The sequence below is a fragment of the Myotis daubentonii genome, chromosome 1 (assembly GCF_963259705.1).
Source record: "Myotis daubentonii chromosome 1, mMyoDau2.1, whole genome shotgun sequence".
Taxonomy (NCBI): domain Eukaryota; kingdom Metazoa; phylum Chordata; class Mammalia; order Chiroptera; family Vespertilionidae; genus Myotis; species Myotis daubentonii.
In genome coordinates this window covers 29818923-29837520 of record NC_081840.1, presented here as the reverse complement: position 1 = coordinate 29837520, position 18598 = coordinate 29818923, and the positions used below count along the sequence as shown (strand labels likewise).

Sequence of the window (18598 nt, the reverse complement as noted above, 5' to 3'; positions counted from 1 at the left end):
TGCACAGGGGTTGTTGGGGGACAGGGGGGAGAAGGAATCTTAAGAATCAGATCTCACCCAGCAAGGGGAGGAAATCTATTCTGAACCTGCTAAGTAAAAATCTAATTTAATTCCAGTTTCAGGATAAGAGGTTAAGTCCAGAAAATCCTCCTTTCCGAGGCAGTGTGGGAGGATGTTATCTGTTCTCAATGTTCTATCAAATCGCTCTTTCCCTTCGGGACCACAGAGAGGATGCGGTAGTTCCTCCATCCAGGCCCAGGCAGGAGACTGAGGTGTGTACGGAGGCCCCACACACCTCTGCCAGGCTGTCCATCCCCTCGGACACTTTGCCCAGACTTTCTCTTACTTCTGACTGTGGCCACAGGTCATGCAAGACACAGGCAGAGGGCAGGGCCCGCTGGCACCCTCTCCCGCCTGGGAGGAAGTGCAGACACGTGGAACAGAGGCTGCCTGAGCCTGCGCTCTCTCCCCAGGAGGCCCAGCCTCTCTGAGCCACGCAACCACGTCTCCATCACCGCCCTGCCAGGGCTCACGTCAACGCACACAGAGGATTCACCACAGACAAGGAGGCGAGTGAACCTCCCCTACCCCCCATAGCCCCAAACGGTACCTGCCAAGGCCTTGATCCGGGACCTCTCAAAGAGCCTGGCCGAGCTGTTGTCATTATCCAGCTCATCATCCGGGGCATCCCAGCGGGCATTGATCCGGCTGTACGGTGGCTGGTTGGCCACGTTTTCAAACTCCGTGGCTGATGTCATGTCAGCAGGCTCTCAGCAGCTACACCTGCCTCAGTCTTCATGGAAGAGTCCCTGGGGGGGGACAACAACACAGTCAGGGGCTAGCTCTCACCCCCTTGGACTTTTTCTCAGGGGGAACTTATTTGGAGCATCCAACAGGAGTAGATCCTTGTGGGAGCAGCACGCAGTGCCATCTGCCCGGCCATGCTTCCTACCCGGGTATCTGGCTCCTTGGATATAAAATATTGCAGCAGCAGCAGCAGCAGCAACAGTAACAGCGGCAGTGGCGGCGGGGACAGAGAGCTGATGCAGCAAGGGTCAGGATGGCCAGCAGGTGGAGACATCAGTCGCAGCAAGCCCGCTTCCTCCAAACCCACCGCCACTGCTGCGGAGCCTGAGGCTAGCGGGACAGGCTGGGCATGGGGCCAGGACCCAGCCTGGGGTGGGGGGGAGAGGAAAAGAGGGGAGAAGCTGGAGGTTGCCTGAAGCTGACTCAAACATGAACCAGTGGGAAGAGGGATGAATGTGAGCTTCTGGATGCCATTGGTGTCAGCAGCCCTGGCAGCTGTGCTGGGGGAGGTTTACTCCTCCCAGAGGCTGCCCAAGAGTTCTTTCCCAGCTGCAAATATTCAGAAAGCTGAGCTCTGGTTTTGCCTTCTCTGAAGTGCAACCAGGTGCTCAGACAAGGTCTCCTGTTGAATCCCAGGACAGAACAAGAAGCCCATATGAGCCTGCTGTTCTATCAAAGCCATCAGCATGGTGGTGGGGTGGTGGTGGTGAGGGGATCCCATGGACAATGGAGCTGTGTGTGTTCATCTATGCAATCAGCATGGTCATCAGGAGCCCTGGGTATTCATTCATTCATTCATTCATTCATTCATTCATTCATTCATTCATGAATTCAAATATGTACCAAATATGAGGTGGCAGGCACTATACTAGACAATTATGAGCAAGACAGAAAGGGCCCTGTCCTCATGGACCTTATATTCAGGCAGCAAGACAGACGATTAAATAAGCAATTACAATGAGTGTGATGGGTGCCAGCCACCATTGGGAAAGAACGGGAAAGGTGGGGGACTCGTGGAAGCACTGGGTGTCAGGGGAGGGGAAGGTTAAGCTGATTCCTAAAGGAAGCTTGGAGGCACCCGTGAAGGGGTATATGGAAAGGGACGAGTCTCAACAAAGGGAAGAAGGAGCAGGAGCTGTTCTGAAAGTGAGGAAGAACATGGCAAAATTGGAAGCCGTGCCATGTAACCAGAGGGTGAGGGCCGGGTCAGGGAGGAAAGTGGGACAGGAAGCTAGAGGCACTAGGCTAGGTCCTGAATGTCTGAGGCCTTTGGAAAACGACTAGCTTTCCTTTAGCCTTAATTTCCTCCCCTGTACTTGCTATTCGGTCATCTCCCCAGGGACCTTAAAGGACTCCAAGGTCAAGTCTGTAAGAGAGGACAGGGAGCCCAGAGCCTTCGAGTCCAAGAGAGCAAAGGGAGGCGGGTGGGGAGGCTGCAAGGCGGACAGATGACACGTGTCTACAACTAGTGAGCTGTCAGGTAAACCACTCCCTCCACGAATATATGCACCACACAAACACACACACATGCACTCATATTACAAACACAGACACACTCTCCAACATAGACACTCACCCACCCAAGCAGGCACGCATTTGAAGAAGAAGTGAAGCAAGCTCACCAATCCAATCATAACTGCAGGGCTAGAACCCTTGTTTTCCTGACAGATTCACTTCATAGCCTTTTTCCCACTGTGATTAATCAATCCCACCACATCCCTTTGAGGTGAGACATGAGCCAGAATTATCCACTCTAATTGCACAAGGGAGAAAACCACGCCTACTGCAATGAGGCCTCCCCAAGGTCATCTAGGGAATGACTGCCGTGGCTGGGACCACAGGCCAAGCTGCAGCCAGTTCACCCCCTCGGCCAGGCGGATCCTAAGGAAACAAGTAGGAAAAGACCATGGTACATGGGGACAGAGGGCATGCCCCAGCGTCCAGGACTTGACAAAGGTGTTTGCTACTCAGGGAAGGGAAGGTGGAAGGTGGAAAAGCCAGTCATTACCCCAAACACACATGCCCTACGATGCCAGGCCTGTATCCAAGAACAGCCCTGTCCTCTCGGAAAACCTACCATCTTCTTCAGATGCACACGCTACTTCCACGGATGGCATTTCCCACCCAACTGGCTGGGCCAAGGGAGTTGGGAAGGAGTCCCAACTCCACGTGCCTTTCCCCACTTTCCTGCAGGGGCACTACAGCTGGCTCTGAGCGTGAGAGGGATGGACAGGCCCAGGGACCCAGTACCGAGAAGGCTGGGCTGCCAGATGCAAGAGGCAAGGTGAGATCGGATCCTGCGTGCAGGAGGTAACCGGACCCTGGCTCTCCTTGTCTTGGGCTATTTTTAAGAGTGGCCGCGAGAGGCCCAGGCCACGGGGCTGGGGGAGTGAGATTACCTTCGCCGTGGCTCCGTAAATAAGTCTGCCCCAGAAAGCTGAGCCTGAGCAGGCAGCCCAGCGGCCCAGCATTCGAGACAAGATTGATGGCCCCGGTGCAGAAGAGCAGCCACTAGACAGCAATTCATCCTGCTTAAAATCGCCATGCCTCCTGCGACTGCGGCTCAGGGAAGGCAGCAGCCAGGCAACGCTCTGCCCGGAACGTGAAAAAACACACGTGTGTCTAAATATACAAGCCTAGAGTTTTCTTTCTTTGCTTTCGTATTTTCTAGCAGGGTCAAGTCCCTGAAGACAAACACCAAGGAAAGAAGATTCAGAAACTAAAGGGAGGCCCTCTTCTTCCTGCCCCCCACCTCCCCCCCCACCCCGCTGTACCCACCCCAGTGGCCTGCCCAGATGGCATTCCATCAGAGCCAAGAAGGTGTGTGTGTGTGTGGGGGGGGGCATAATGGCAACGGGAGAATCTTGGAGAATTTACGTGTGAGCAGCAGAAAATAAGAAAATAAAAAAACTACAGATGGTTATTCTAGAAAACCAAACCAAAACCACACACACACACACACACACACACACACACACATACACACACACACACACCAACCACAAAACCTCGATGCCTGAAACCAAATTTAACCCAGTGTCACTCCTGTCTATTTCCATTATTATCAAATTGTTCCTCTGAAGGCCTCGCAATAAAGAAGCCATCAGGATGGGAAAGAATAGCATATGTTGGAGGCTCATAGTGGGGATAACTAACCCAACGGGGAGTCAAGGAAATGACATCTAAATTGATATCTGAGGGGAACATGGAGATGAGCTGAGCTGGTCACATCTGGAAGGCTGTCAGTCATCTGGGGATCTAGAGTGGCCCTCTGAGTAGGAAGGGCAGCAAGCACATGGCTAACAGTAGACCCCACGCTGTACCTCACTCCCCTGCCATGAAACCCAGGAAAAAAAGGCCTAAGGAGTAGTTCCTTGTTCAATAACTTCCCAATTCACCCCCAAGCTTCCAAGAAGTCCTCATAACCTGTCAGCATCTGGTCAGCATCTGGCCTGTGTCCACGAAAGCCCACCTTTCCCGCCCGTCTACCTGCCTGTCTAGCAGCTGGGCAAGCCTGTCTCTAAATGCAGAGTCCCTCACCCGGTGAGCTCTGCCAGCCTGATCCCTGGTTATATCCTGGGCAGGATGGGTCCCTAGAAGACTTGCCCACAGCTCAGTACTGAAAAGCTCATCTGACTGCACGGGGCACTCACTGGCAGAAGGAGCGCCTACTTGGTTAGTACATTTCACAACATCACTGACGAAACCCACAGCTCCACCCTTCCCACGTGTGCCCAGGAACCCATCCGCTTCTGAGATCAGGTGTTAGGCCTCAGAATCTCAACCTCCTGTGCTATGCCCAGTTAATCCCCGGGCGGCTGGAACCCAAGAAGCGGCTGCAGTGGCAGCTGCTCTCGGCCGGCAGGGTGCTGCCGCAGCCCTAGCTAGAACTCATCTCGGCCCTCCCCACAGTGCTGAGCACAAGGGGATGGATATGCTTCTCCTCCCTGTCCCATCTCCTCTTCTCTGGGCCACACAAATGTGTGAAGCAACAAAGCCCAGTCTACTTTAGGTGTGGGAAACGGGGTGGGGGGGTGTTGAAGGGGGGGGGATACAGGGTGATGCCGTTCTGCCTTATCAGGGTCACAGGTGGAGGCTGTTGCAATAGCTTGGACACCATCTTCCTTAAATAGAGAATTTAGACCCATTCTACCTGTGTTTTCTCTCTCGCTGTGAGGTTTGACCCCTTACCTGCTGTCTATTTTGTACTGCCCCCAAACCTACTTTTTAAATATATTTTGGTGCTATGACAACCCAGGTCAGGAGATTAAACCCTGAAGTTTCTCCAGTAACTTTTCTGCCAATGCCTTTGTAATGCACATTCACAGACACCTCAAATAGTCAAATATATAAGCACTCACTAAAACGGCATGAGAGAATGAAACAATGAATAGTGAATAAATAAATAAAACCAGCAAGAGAGCCAGTGAGATGCCCAGTAGATTTTCAGAGTACTCTAAACCTACCTCCAGCCTTACCCTCCTCCCTACCCCCAAGCTCTAGTCTGGCACCTCCCTCAGTCTACCAGACATCTCTACCTAGAGATTACAGTTCAGTCTCAATATGGCTAAGACTGAGCACATGGCTCCCAGGATAGGAGAATAAGGGGGTTTCAAAACCATGGGTGACTGAGAGGCCAGGTAAGCACACCACACCCCCTGTGGGTGACCTTTCCAGCAGATGGACATTACCTCCAGTGCCTGGACTAAGCCGCTTCCCCTCCCTCCCAGAGCACACTCTGCTTTTCTACTCCGTAGTTCCCATCCCGACCTGCCTGGCTCCCAGGTCACCAGTGGCAGGATGTGGTTTGGGTTTCTTAAAGTCTCAAGATTCCTATCCACGGCTGCCACCATGAAGGATCCCCCTGCATTTGCAAGGCCCTGGTCATCCTAGCTCACTGCCATTTGGTAAGGCCTTACCCAGACCCTTCTGCTCCAGTTTCTGTCACCAGGCAGGGACTTCAGGCACACATGTCACCACTTGTCCCCTCCGCAGGGTAAAATCTCTTACTAAGAACTGGCTCTGGTTATGCTGCAGCTGCTGGGATGGGGGAGAAGGGTGGGATCATGGCCCCAACAGTTCTTACAGATATCTGGCTGGGGAACAGGTGCAGCTCAGCTCTGATACAGGGATTGTCCCATTAGCCCTCTATCTTAATAGCACCTATCAGTGCCTCACGTTCTACACAGAGGCAAATGTCCACTGGGAATGATTTGAGGAGACAGGAGAGGTGATATTCTTAACATACGTTCATAGTTTTCAAAGACCAACCTCTACTGGGCTCAATATCTCCATTCTCAGAAAGCTACTACAATCCCGTAACTTTTCTTCTCTCTCCCAACTCACTTCTTTCAAAGATAGACACTGACTCCACTCTCCAAGTAAGTAACAGTCTATGGTAGTTGAAGTGAAAACTGATGTCCAATTTCTCATCTTCCATGAAGACTTTTCCAGAATGCCCACTGTGACCTCTCTCTTCTCTGATGAAAACTGCACAGGGGGCCAGTGACATCTTAACATTGGAAGTGATCAAGAATAGATCAAAATAATCACTGAGATATTTTTAATGAAGTAACTGATTCAGAAAAGATCATGAAAAACAACAACTACCAAATAAGAGGTTGATGGGAGCTAAACAATAGAACCAAGTTCCCAACACTTGAATTCATTGATGAACCTTAGTATCACTAAGAGCAGAAGAGCTAGATACTGTGCGTCTCCTAATATGATGCAATACAAAGGACGTTGAGATCAATGACGTTCCTGCCAAAAAAAGGTGAACCTCAATCTGATCAAGTCTTTAGAGCTAACTTCCCATTTATAGGAATTATAGGAGATCAAGAGACAACTTAAATGACAACATAAGGAATCAAACAAATCCAGAATGTGGGACATTCTGCAGACAACTGACTCCATTTCTTTGACAAGTCAGTGGCATTAAAACACACACACACACACACACACACACACACACACACACACACACACACACACAGAAGCAGCAACCAGTAGGGACTGCTGTAGATCAAAAGAGATTTAGAAAATGTAATAGCTGAATGCTTTGTGTACCCTGTTTGGATCTTGAATCAAAAATAACTATTAAGAAACACTTGTGAGACAAACAGGTAAATCTGAATACAGCTTGGTCTAGGCACTGCTGGTGATGTCCACTTGCTGGAAAGGTCACCCACAGGTGGAATGCTGGGCCTCCCCCTGCCTAGACTATAGGTTCCTTGTAGGCAGCAGCCATGTGTGTCTTATTCATTTTTGTATGCCAGTGCCAAGCACTGGGCTTGGGACATATAGGTGCTCAAATATTCTCCTCCTCTTAGAGACCTGAACTCAAATTCTGGATTCTCTTTAAACCCCTCTGTCCCACCACACATCTTGATCCATGCACTGCCCATTCAGTTTTCTCACTTATGTGTAGTGAGCACTTATTTAATATTTACTCATCACTAAGGCCAGCCACTGTGGCTCTGTAAAGTGTCTTCCATTCATCATTCCTTTATGTTCTAAAGCTTCCACTTCACTCCAGGTTCTTACCGTTCCCCGCCTGGACTTGTGTAATGGCCCATCTCTGTACATGCTCAGTCTCTTTGATCCATCCTCAGAGTGACACACTTCTGCTCCATGAGCTTTCAGCAACAGTGTCGCACAGTCTAATCTAAGGCCCTACACCATTCAGCGCTGAGCTCATGTTCTCTCTTACGCTAACTCTGCTCTAACCAGGAGGGTCCAAGTGTCCCCCATCCCCACTGTTGTGTCATGTGCTTCTACAACTTTGTGTCACATCCCATATGCTGAAATGTAGGTACCTCTCCTCTTTCCTTGCATTTTAAAATAAATACAACTTGCAAACATTTAGAAACACAATATTTAACATTTTCCTAGAATCTGAGTGAGGTTGCCTCTCCTCTCCTATCCAACCTCATGGATCCTTCATTGCCTCTGTGACCTAGTGGAGGGGGCAGTCAATCAAGATGGGCTCAGGGAAAGCTTGTGATGGTGATCTGTGCACTCACTCCCCTCCTCAGTCCCAACCTCCCCCAGTCTCACTGCTGTGCTGGGAGAGGCCTCCCCTCTGCCCATCCTTCCAATCCTGGCAGGAAGGTGAGTCTTGAGCTCTTCTCCCTTTCATCTTCGTCTTCATATGCTCACACCTTTCCTTTCTTACATAAAACTCCTCCTTGTCATCCTCCCTCTCCTCCTATTCAGAGTCAAACTTCTTGAAAAAATTACCAAGATAAAAACAGGCGATTTACAAAAAAGGAAGAGACACTCAGGTTGTTACCAAAGAGACTCAGAATAAAACAAGGAGACACCCAGGCAAACATCACCCAGCTGGATAATGCCAAGGTGTAGATGATGACATGCAGATGGGAGTGTGGACTGGCCTAGCCATTCTGGAGGGCAGCCTGCCAGTTCTCAGGCAGGTTACATATCTACAACTCTGTTTCCAGGCATACAGACCAAAGAAATTCTCACTCGGATCTAAAAGGAGACATACACAAGGATGATCACTGCAGCACTGATTGTGGTGGAGGAAGGTGGGTATACTAGTAACCTGGGTGTCCATCACTGGGGGACGGGTAGTAGAATGTGGCGAATGTACACATGGAGGACACTAGGCAGCATTGGAGGATCTTAAAAACATAGAATAAGAAACAGAACGAGATCCATAACACACCACTGACATAATTTAAAAATACATGCATACAAAACAACATATATTATAAAACATATACAACCAAAAATAACTCTTAAAAACATGAAAATGGTTGCCTCTAGATAGGAGAGAGAGGAATAGAAAGGTAAATGGAAATAAAAGGAAACCAACCAACCAACCAACCAGGAGAGGGGCCTTGACTAGAAAATGACAATGAACTGAGAGGTATGATGGCTTACCTCTGCTGCTAAGGTAAAAATTTATGTACATTCATAAGAGCTTCCTCATTCCATACCAAACTCCTCAATTTATTGAAACCTGACTTCCCCCATTTCCTCATAAAATGATTCTCTCCAAAGGCTACTACTGACACTTCCTGTCCTTGTTGCTGAAAACAACAGATGGTTTTCAGGTCCTAGCTTGACTTCTCAGCAGCATTAAGCTCTGTTGGCCATTCCATTTCCTAAAATCACTTCCTTTGTCTTCCAGGACATGCTCCTTGTTCTTTCAACTCTCTCTTCCTCCTTGGCCTGCCCTGTGGGCTACTTTTCCTCTACTGTCCCTTGAATGGTAAGTTTCTCCAGAGTCCTATCCTGGGCCCTCTCTACTTCTTCCTGTCTACACACCGTCCTTAGGCTCTCTACTTCACTCCCATGACCTGAATACCACCTCATGATAATGGCTTCCAAATCTACCTCCTCAACTACCATCCATCATATCCGACTGCCTCTGAACATCCACCTGGCAGAGCCACAGGCCCCTCATATTCAATATGACCCCCAACTGGATCTATCACCATCCCTGTCCCACTCCTTCCTGCCATTATCACTGTCCACCAATATCCCAATGGCCTAAACCCAAACCTGAGGTCATGCCTACTCCTCTCCTTCTCTCACAGTATCTCACAACTCATCCCCCTCCATGTCTCTCAAATCTCGCGTCTCCGTCTCCACTGCTCCCTCACTTCTAGCCACCATCATTTTAAGTCTAGTGATTTCCTGCTGATTTCTTTGTATCCATACCCATGCTCCAGAAAGATCATCTTAGAATGCAAATATGATACTGCCACTTCCATACTTTAATAGCTCTTCTCTATCTCAGAAGAAAGTTTAAAACCCTAATAAATCAGTCAAAGCTCTTCATGATCTACCGCCTACCTGAACACTTTTCAACCCAACCCTTCCTCCCGCCATAAAGAACTCTATTCAGTTCCCTGGCTCTCTCCGGTCATGCTCTTCGCACATGCTGTCCCTTAAACCCAGAAAACCCTCTCTCCTTTTCAGAATAATTTCTTGTCCTTTAGAACTCATCTTCGTCTGCACTCCTTCAAACCCTTCCCCCATCTCACCACCATCCCCTGGGGCAGTGGGGTGCTTCTTTTAGGTTCCCATCACACTCAGTGCTCATTTTCATCGAAGTGTTTAACCACCTTGTAGGATAATAATCTATGTCTCTATCTTTTCCAATTGACTGTAAGATATGTGAAGCCAGGGACATCCTAATTCATTCTTTTTGTCCTAATTACCCAGCATAATGCTGTGTATGTGAAATGAGACTAAAAAATGTTGAACAAATGGAGAACTGAGAAATGCAGAGCCCTTAAGAGGCTAACAGTGGCTCCTGCAGAGAACACCCTACGTGGAGGCCAATTTGGAGGCCAGGGTGGCCAGGGGGCTAGAGACAGGGCACACAGCAGTAGTGCTGTGGATCAAGGCTGGGCATCGGTGCCTTGACATTGCCAACTGCTGCCCCTGCAGCTTCAACCACATGTTCCTGCCACCTCTTTCCTTTGGCTAGACTGGCAGCAGGGATGGGCAGAGGCGACAGGGCCCAAGCTCCCATAAATGTCTGCAAATCTTGAAGCCACTCAGAGCAGCTCTGATTCAGCCCATGCCTCAATTTCCTCACCCAAAACATCGAAGAAAGCAGCAGCTTCTCACCCAGACCTCTTCTAGACAGGGAAGCCCTACCCCACTCAGTGGAGGATCTTTTTACATCTTATAATTCTTGTGTCATAGGAATGTCAGTCATAGAGTGGTATCTCTGCCACACAACCAAAAAGAGCTATTTTAAAAGTTGAACCTATACATAATATATAAATTATGGGTGCCAATTTAGTCATTCATGCTAGAGCTTTTAAAATAATTAGATTAGTGTTAATCTTTTCAAAGTTGCTCTGGCCCACAAGGACTCCTGAGGGAGCAGGTGCTGGCTAGAGGACTCCCCATGCCTGGCCAGAGCACATGCCCGACGCAGTGGGGCCGTCCTGGACACATACAAAGGCCTGGAAGACCCCTTTTCTGCCATGCACAGCTCCCCAGGCCTGCAGAGAGAGCTCCTCTCGGTCACCAGAGTCTCGTCAGCCCCTTTCCCTGGGCTCTGCTGATGGGGAAGCACCGGCTGCTGGTGCACGCAGTCACTCCGCTGGCCACAGTCCCCGGAAAAATACCTGGCTTCTATAGGACTGTGTAGCAGAGTCTGGAATTTACTAAGACCTTTATGTATATTGTCCCATTAATAAACACATTCACAAACTGCTAGATATTATTATTGTTGTTATTTGCTGCTATTATTATTCCTGTTCTATCAAAACAGAAGAGCTGGGTTGAAATCCTAACTCCTGCACTTAATAGCATTTTATTCCACTGTAAGTCACTTAACCCCTCTGTACCTCAGTTTCCCCAGATGAAACTGTGGGCTGGCCCCCCTTGTAGTTTAGGTATGGCTGTGTGACTAAATGAGCAGATTAATGTGCATCACCTCAAGGTCTTAGCCATAAAAATATTCCCCATAATTCTCTTACCCTTTTCCCTAAATTCCTAGAATCTACATTATGGGGCCAAGATGGAACAAACCTGATTTCCTGGATAACTGTGGGGAGCAAAGTCTCAATTTATGCCCATTTACTCATATATGATGTGAGCAAGAAATAAAATTTTATTTTTTAATTCTTTATTAGAGCAGTTAGGGTATCCTAATTAAATACCCACCACTTACCACATAAAGCTGTTGTGGAGATTAAATAAAGTTATGTGCTGCCGAAACTGGTTTGGCTCAGTGGATAGAGCGTCGGCCTGCGGACTGAAAGGTCCCAGGTTCGATTCCAGTCAAGGGCATGTACCTGGGTTGCGAGCATATCCCCAGTAGGAGATGTGCAGGAGGCAGCTGATCGATGTTTCTCGCTCATCGATGTTTCTAACTTTCTATCTCTCTCCCTTCCTCTCTGTAAAAAATCAATAAAATATATTAAAAAAAAAAGTTATGTGAAAATGATGTATAATCTGTATAGAAACATATAGTCCTAAGGTATTGTTATCTATAAATATAAGAAGGAAATATGCAAATTAGGCTGGGACACCATAACGGGTCACCACCAGACAGGAGGAGGTTACCCACACAGGTGAGGCCCCGAGCGGAGACAGACACAGAGACAGGGGTCCGGGAGCCACCACACCCCAGCTCGGGCTGGCCGCCCAGAGCCCGAGAGGACACAGAAAGGGATGGGGGCCAGCCCGCAGCCTCCGCGGCTGAGTGCAGGCCCGGAGAGGAGACGGCAGGCCCGCCTCCCGCGGAATCAGCGGGGGTCCCTCCTGGCTCCCGTGGGCACCCACGGCTCGCTTCTGCCTCCTTTGGAAGCCACACGTCCCCGCCCCCCGCCCGCCCCGTGGAAGCAGTGCAGCCGGCCTACTGGGCGCAATATCGCTCAATGGGCTACTAGTCTTCAAATAATAGACAGTATCTCTTGGTATTAGGTTTGAGGGTCTGTTTGATAAGCACACTCTCATAGTAAAAAGAAAAGTGTACAGTGGGTGGAGTCTATTGGCATTGCCCTGCTGCCCCTTCTGAAACTTTCCCTTTCACTCCTGCATCAAGCCTCTATGCTCTCCCAACCTACCTTGATGCCAGGTTCCTCCACTGAGTTGAATGATCCAAGAGACACTCCTTCAGATCTACTCTGCAATCCCTTTTTAATTATTATTTTTTAAAATATATTTTTTATTGATTTCAGAGAGAAAGAGAGAAGGAGAGAGAGATAGAAACATCAATGATGAGAGAATCATTGATCAGCTACCTCCTGCATGCCCCCTACTGTGGACTGAGCCTGCAAACCAGGCATGTGCCCTTGACCAGAATCGAACCTGGGACCATTCAGTCTGCAGGCCGATGCTCTATCCACTGAGCCAAACTGGCTAGGACCCTTCTTTATTTTTTAAAAGATATGTTTTTATTGATTTTAAAGAGAGAGGAAGGGGGAGGGATAGAGAGAGAGAAACATCTACTGGCTGCCTCCTGTATGTCTCCCAATGGGGATCGAGCTGCAACCCAGGCATGTGCCTGACTGGGAATTGTACCAGCAACTTCTTGGTTCATGTGGCTCAACTACTGAGCCACATCAGCCAGGCCAACCCCTTCTTTAAATAAATTTGACTTTGATAACCTAATTCCTTCTCACTGTAAGCCCCTTAAAGGAATGCATGCCATTTTCACCTTGGAGGTCCTTGCATATGGTAGGTGCTCAATTAGTACATAGTAATAATTGGGTAGAACAAATGTGAGTATTTACCTTTCCAAGGGGCCAGAGTATCCCTTCCAGGAAACATATTAATAAGGGCCTTATGAAAATAGAATACCTTACTCAAAAGAAGGATATAAAAGAGGTAGTTTAGGAGCCAAACCAGGCCAGTGGGTGAGAAATGGTTAGTCAACCAGGCTATTCAGTACATTCAAATCATGCAAGGAAGGCAACTGTCTATTGCACCTCCAGGGAAAGCCAGTTGTTCCTAAAGTCCCTGAAAAGTGTAGACCTAATTCAATATACAACTTGTGCTAGGAGGCTGACCCTGGGCAGGGAGAAGGAGCTATCCAAGGTTAAAGAACGTGGTGACAAGGATGTCAGAATGAAACCCGTATTTCCTGCCTTCTAGAGTTATACTTAGACCTCTGAGCCTCACTGCTGACCTGGCCAAACCCAAGGGCTTTGATGAGTTTGCCAACCTCTAGGGCCCTTGTAAAATTTGCTAGCATCTTGTAAAATTTGAGTACAGAATCAAGAATGCATTCACAAGCAGGTTGCCACTATTTATTCATTAATTCAACAACATTTTATTGAATAATAGCATCCCAAAAACCCATGAAATACTTATGTATAAATATAATAAAATATATGTAAAATCTATAGGCTGGAAACTACAAAACTTTGATGAAAGAAATGAAAAATCTAAATAGAGAGCTATGTCATGCCCATGGATTGGAAAATTAAGTATTATTAAGATGTTGCCCTAGCTGGTCTGGCTCAGTGGATAGAGCACTGGCCTGCGGACTGAAAGTTCCCAGGTTCAATTCCGGTCAAGGGCATGTACCTTGGTTGCGGGCACATCCCCAGTGGGGAGTGTGCAGGAGGCAGCTGATCGATGTTTCTCTCTCATCGATGTTTCTAACTCTCTATCCTTCTCCCTTCCTCTCTGTAAAATATCAATAAAATATATGTAAAAACAAACAAACAAACAAAAAACTCACTGATCAGATAACAAGACCTCAAATTAAAATGAGCAAAAGATTTATACAAATATTTCATTTAAAAAAAGCTGTATGAGTTATAAGATACAAAATCAAGATACATAAATCTGTTGCATTTATATATACTAACTAGAGGCCCAATGCATGTGCAAGAATAGGCCTTCCTTCCCCCGGCTGCCAACACCAGCTTCCCTCTGGCACCTGGGACCTGGGCTTGCCTCCAGCCGCCAGCAGGCACCTGAGACCCAGGCTTCCCCTGGCAGGCACCAGGGACCCTCACAGCCCTGGCTTCATCTGGAAGGTTGTCCGGAAGGATGTCCGGAAGGATGTCCAGTCTAATTAGCATATTATGCTTTTATTATTATAGATAACAAACTATCAGAAGAGAAATTAAGAAAACAATCCCATTTACCATTTCAACAAAAAGAAAAAAATTATCTAGGAATAAATTTAACCAATGCGGTTGAAAGACCTATACACTGAAAACTATAAGACAAAAACTATTAATGAAAAAAATTGAAGATAACACAAATAAATAGAAAGATATTCCATGCTCATGGAATAAAGGAATTAATATTGTTAAAATGCCCATACTATCCAATGCAATCTACAGATTCAATGTACTTTCTACCAAAATTCCAGTGGCATTTTTCACAGAAATAGAACAAACAATCCTACAATTTATATGGAACCACAAAAGACCCTGCACAGCCAAAGTAATCTTGAGAAAGAAGAACAAAGCCAGAGGCATCACACTCCCTGATTTCAAACTATATTCAAAGATACAGTAAGCAAAACAGTCTGCTGTTAGCATAAAAACAGACATATGGATCAGTGGAACAGAATAGCGATTCCAGGAATAAATCCAAGCATCTATGGCCAGCTAATTTACAACAAAGGAGCCAAGAATATACATGGGAAAAGGACAGTCTCTTCAATGAATGGTATTAGACAGCTATATGCAAAAGAATGAAACTATACCACTATCTTACACCATACACAAAAATTAACTCAAAATAGGTTAAAGACATAAATATAAGACCTGAAACCATAAAACTCCTAGAAGAAAACATAAATGGTAGACTCCTTAACATCAGTCTTAGTGATAATTTTGTGGATTTGACATCAAAAGCAAAGGCATCAAAAGCAAAAAATACATACATCAAACTATAAAGTTTCTGCATAGCAAAGAAAACCATCAAAAAAATGAAAAGGCAACCTACTGAAAAGGAGAAAATATTTGTAAATCATATATCTGATGAGGGGTTAATATCTAGAACATATATATAAAAAACTAATAAAACTCAGTAGCAAAAAAACCCCTCAATAACAAATACTATGACTAAAAAATGGACAGAAGATCTAAATTCACATTTTTCCAAAGAAAATATACAGGTACATGAAAACGGGTACATGAAAAGGTACTCAGCATCACTAATCATCTGGGCAACCCAAATCAAAACCACAATGATATATCACCTCACACCCATTAGAATGGCTATTACAAAAAAGACAAGATATACTAGTAAGTGTTGGATGTCGAGAAAAAGGAACCCTTGTGCAATGATGGTGGGAATGTAAATTGGTGCAGCCACTCTGGTAAACAATATGGAGGCTCCTCAAACAATTTAAAAAAGAATTACCATATGATCCAGCAATTCCATTTTTGGGTATTTATCCAAAGAAAACACTAACTTGGAAACATATATATACCCTCATGCTCATTGCAGCCTTATTTACAAAATCCAAGATATGGAAACTAGTTAAGTGTGCAACAATAAATGAAAGGATAAAGAAAATGTGAGGTATATAGATATATAATGGAATATTATCTATAATAATAAAAGCATAATATGCTAATTAGATGACCTTCCGGACGAAGCCAGGGCTGCAGCCACGGGATCGAGGGATCCAGGCAGCTGCTGTGGCTGCAAAGGCCTACTCTTGCATGAATTTTGTGTATCGGGCCTCTAGTTCAACTATAAAAAGAATAACATCTTTACATATGCACCAATATGGGTGGACCTTGAGGGCATTAGGATAAGTGAAATAAGTCAGAGAAAGACAAATAAGGTATTACCTCATTTATATGTGAAATCTAAAACAAAACAAAAAACAAGCTCATAGATATAGAGGACAGATTGGTAGTTGACAGAGGCAGGAGGAGGAGGGGCAAACTGGGTGAAGGGAGACAAAAGGTACAAACTTCCAGTTATAAAACAAATAAGTCATGGGGATGTAATGTACAGCATGGTGACTATAGTTAACGCTGTACTGCATATTTGAAAGTTGCTAAGAGAGTAAATCTTTTTAATTCTCACCTGAGGATATGTGGTTGGTTTATTATTACTAGAGGCCCAGTGCATGAAAATTCATGCACTGGAGTGGGGAGTCCCTCAGCCCGGTCTGCCCCCACTCACAGTCCAGGAGCCCTCAGGGGTGGGAGGCGACCCAGTGATCAGGGGAAAGTGACTCCCCTTCACATCTCTGCTGCTGCCACTGCCGGCAGCGCAAGCCTCAGCTGGCCCTGGTTACCTGAGCCTTGAGCGGCCCTGGGCAGCTGGGCAGCTGACATCTGAGGCTTGCCTGTGCCTCGGGCCGGCCCTGGGCAGCTGGGGGTCTGAGGGGACTGGGGGACTCTGGAGGCAGCTGCATGCCTGCTGCCCCAGCGGGGCTGAGGGAACTGGGCACTGCCATCTTGTGGCTGTGGGCGCCACCATCTTTGAGGGTGGGGCAATTAGCATATTCCCTCATTGGCTGTGGGTGCCACCATCTTTGAGGGTGGGGCAGCAATGAGCATATTTCCTCCTTTTTGGCTGTGGGCGCCGCCAGCTTTGCGATGGCATGAGGGTCAATTAGCATATTCCCTCTCTATTAGATAGGATTATTAGAGGCCTGGTGCATGAAATTTGTGCATGGGGGGGGGTTCCCTCAGCCTGGCCTGCACCCTCTTGCAGTCTGGGACCCCTAGGGGGATGGCTGCCTGCCGGCTTAGGCCTGATCCCCAGGATAGGGTCTAACCTGGCAGGTGGACATCCCTCTCGCAGTCCAGGGCTCTTGCAGTCCAGGACCCCTAACTCCTTACAGCCCGCCTGCAGTGGAGGTGGGAGAGGCTCCTGGCACCGCCGCTGTGCTCGTCAGCCATGAGCCCAGCTTGTGGCTGAGCAGCACTCCCTCTGTGGGAGTGCAATGACCACCAGGGGGCAGCTCCTGAATTGAGCGTCTGCCCCCTGGTGGTCAGTGTGCATCATAGTGACCAATCGTTCTGCTCTTCTGTCAATTTCTATATTAAGTTTTTATTATATAGGACTGATTTTAGAGAGAGAGGAAGAGAGAGAGAAACACCAATTGATTGCATCCCATACACACCCCAACTGGGGATTGAATCCACAACCTTTCAGTGTATGGGATGATGCTCCAACCAAGTGAGTTACACCAGCCAGGGCAAGAGAGAGTAAACCTTAAAAGTTCTTATCACAAGAAAAAAGTCTGTAATTATGTATGGTGACGAATGTTAAGTAGACTTATTGTGGTGATCATTTTGCAATATATAAAATACTGAATCATTATGTTGTATACCTGAAACTAACATGTTATATGTCAAAATTCAATTTAAAAATATATGGATGGCAAATAAGCACATGAAAAGATGCTCAATTTCATTTGTCATTAGAGAAATGCAAATTAAAACCATAATAAGATACAATTACACACCTATTAGAATGGCTTAAAAAAAACTAACAATAACAAATGCTGATCAGGTTACAGAACAACTAGAACTCTCAAGCATTGCTGGTCGAAATGCAAAAATTGTACAACCTCTTTGGAACACAGTTTCTTGTAAAATTAAACACAAATTTACCATATGACCTAATAATCCTACTCCTAGGTATTTTTTTTCCCTAGAGAAATAAAAACTTAGGGTAACACAAAAACCTCAATGCAAATGTTTATAGCAGCTTTATTCGTATGACCAAAAATTGGAAGCAACCTAAGTGTTCATTTACTGATGAATAGATAAACTAACTGTGGTATATCCACACAGGGAAATACTCCGTGGTAAAAAGGAATTTATATACATACAACATAAATGAATCACAACATGCATTATGCTAAGCTAAAGAAGCTAAACTCAAAAGGCTATATACCATATGCTTCAATTTATGTGACATCCTGGAAAAGGCAAAACTATAAGAACAGAAAATAAATCAATGGTTGTAGGTGTTAGAGTTGCAGGAAGGGGCTGACAATAAAGGTGTATGAGGACATTTTGGGGGGGGTGATTGTGGTGGTGGTGATTCTCTGTATGCATTTGTCAAAACCTATAGAAATATAGACCAGTGAGTAAATTTTACCTCAATAGATCTGAAACAAAATATTAAAACTAAAAACAAATAAAAAGACTAAAAGCATATACTTCTTGAGCACCTACTATGAGGCAGACTTATTGTTATTAACTGCTCTGATAATAATGACGTAGAATAATTACTACGACTTATTTTATTTTTTAATATATTTTTATTGATATCAGAGAGGAAGAGGGAGAGTAACATTAATGATAAGAGAGAATCCTTGATCAGCTGCCTCCTGCACCCCTGCCCCCCC

The 18598-nt window shown here is 46.2% G+C and overlaps 1 protein-coding gene across 1 annotated transcript in view; it reads right to left on the bottom strand.

Moving 5' to 3' along the window:
• SPTB (spectrin beta, erythrocytic) overlaps positions 1–18598 on the bottom strand; it is a 119523-nt gene that overhangs the window by 63245 nt on the left and 37680 nt on the right. The window contains exon 2 of the mRNA XM_059693603.1: positions 611–809. Coding sequence (XP_059549586.1) covers positions 611–758 — 148 coding nt within the window. The 5' untranslated portion in view covers positions 759–809. The remainder of the gene's footprint in view (positions 1–610; positions 810–18598) is intronic.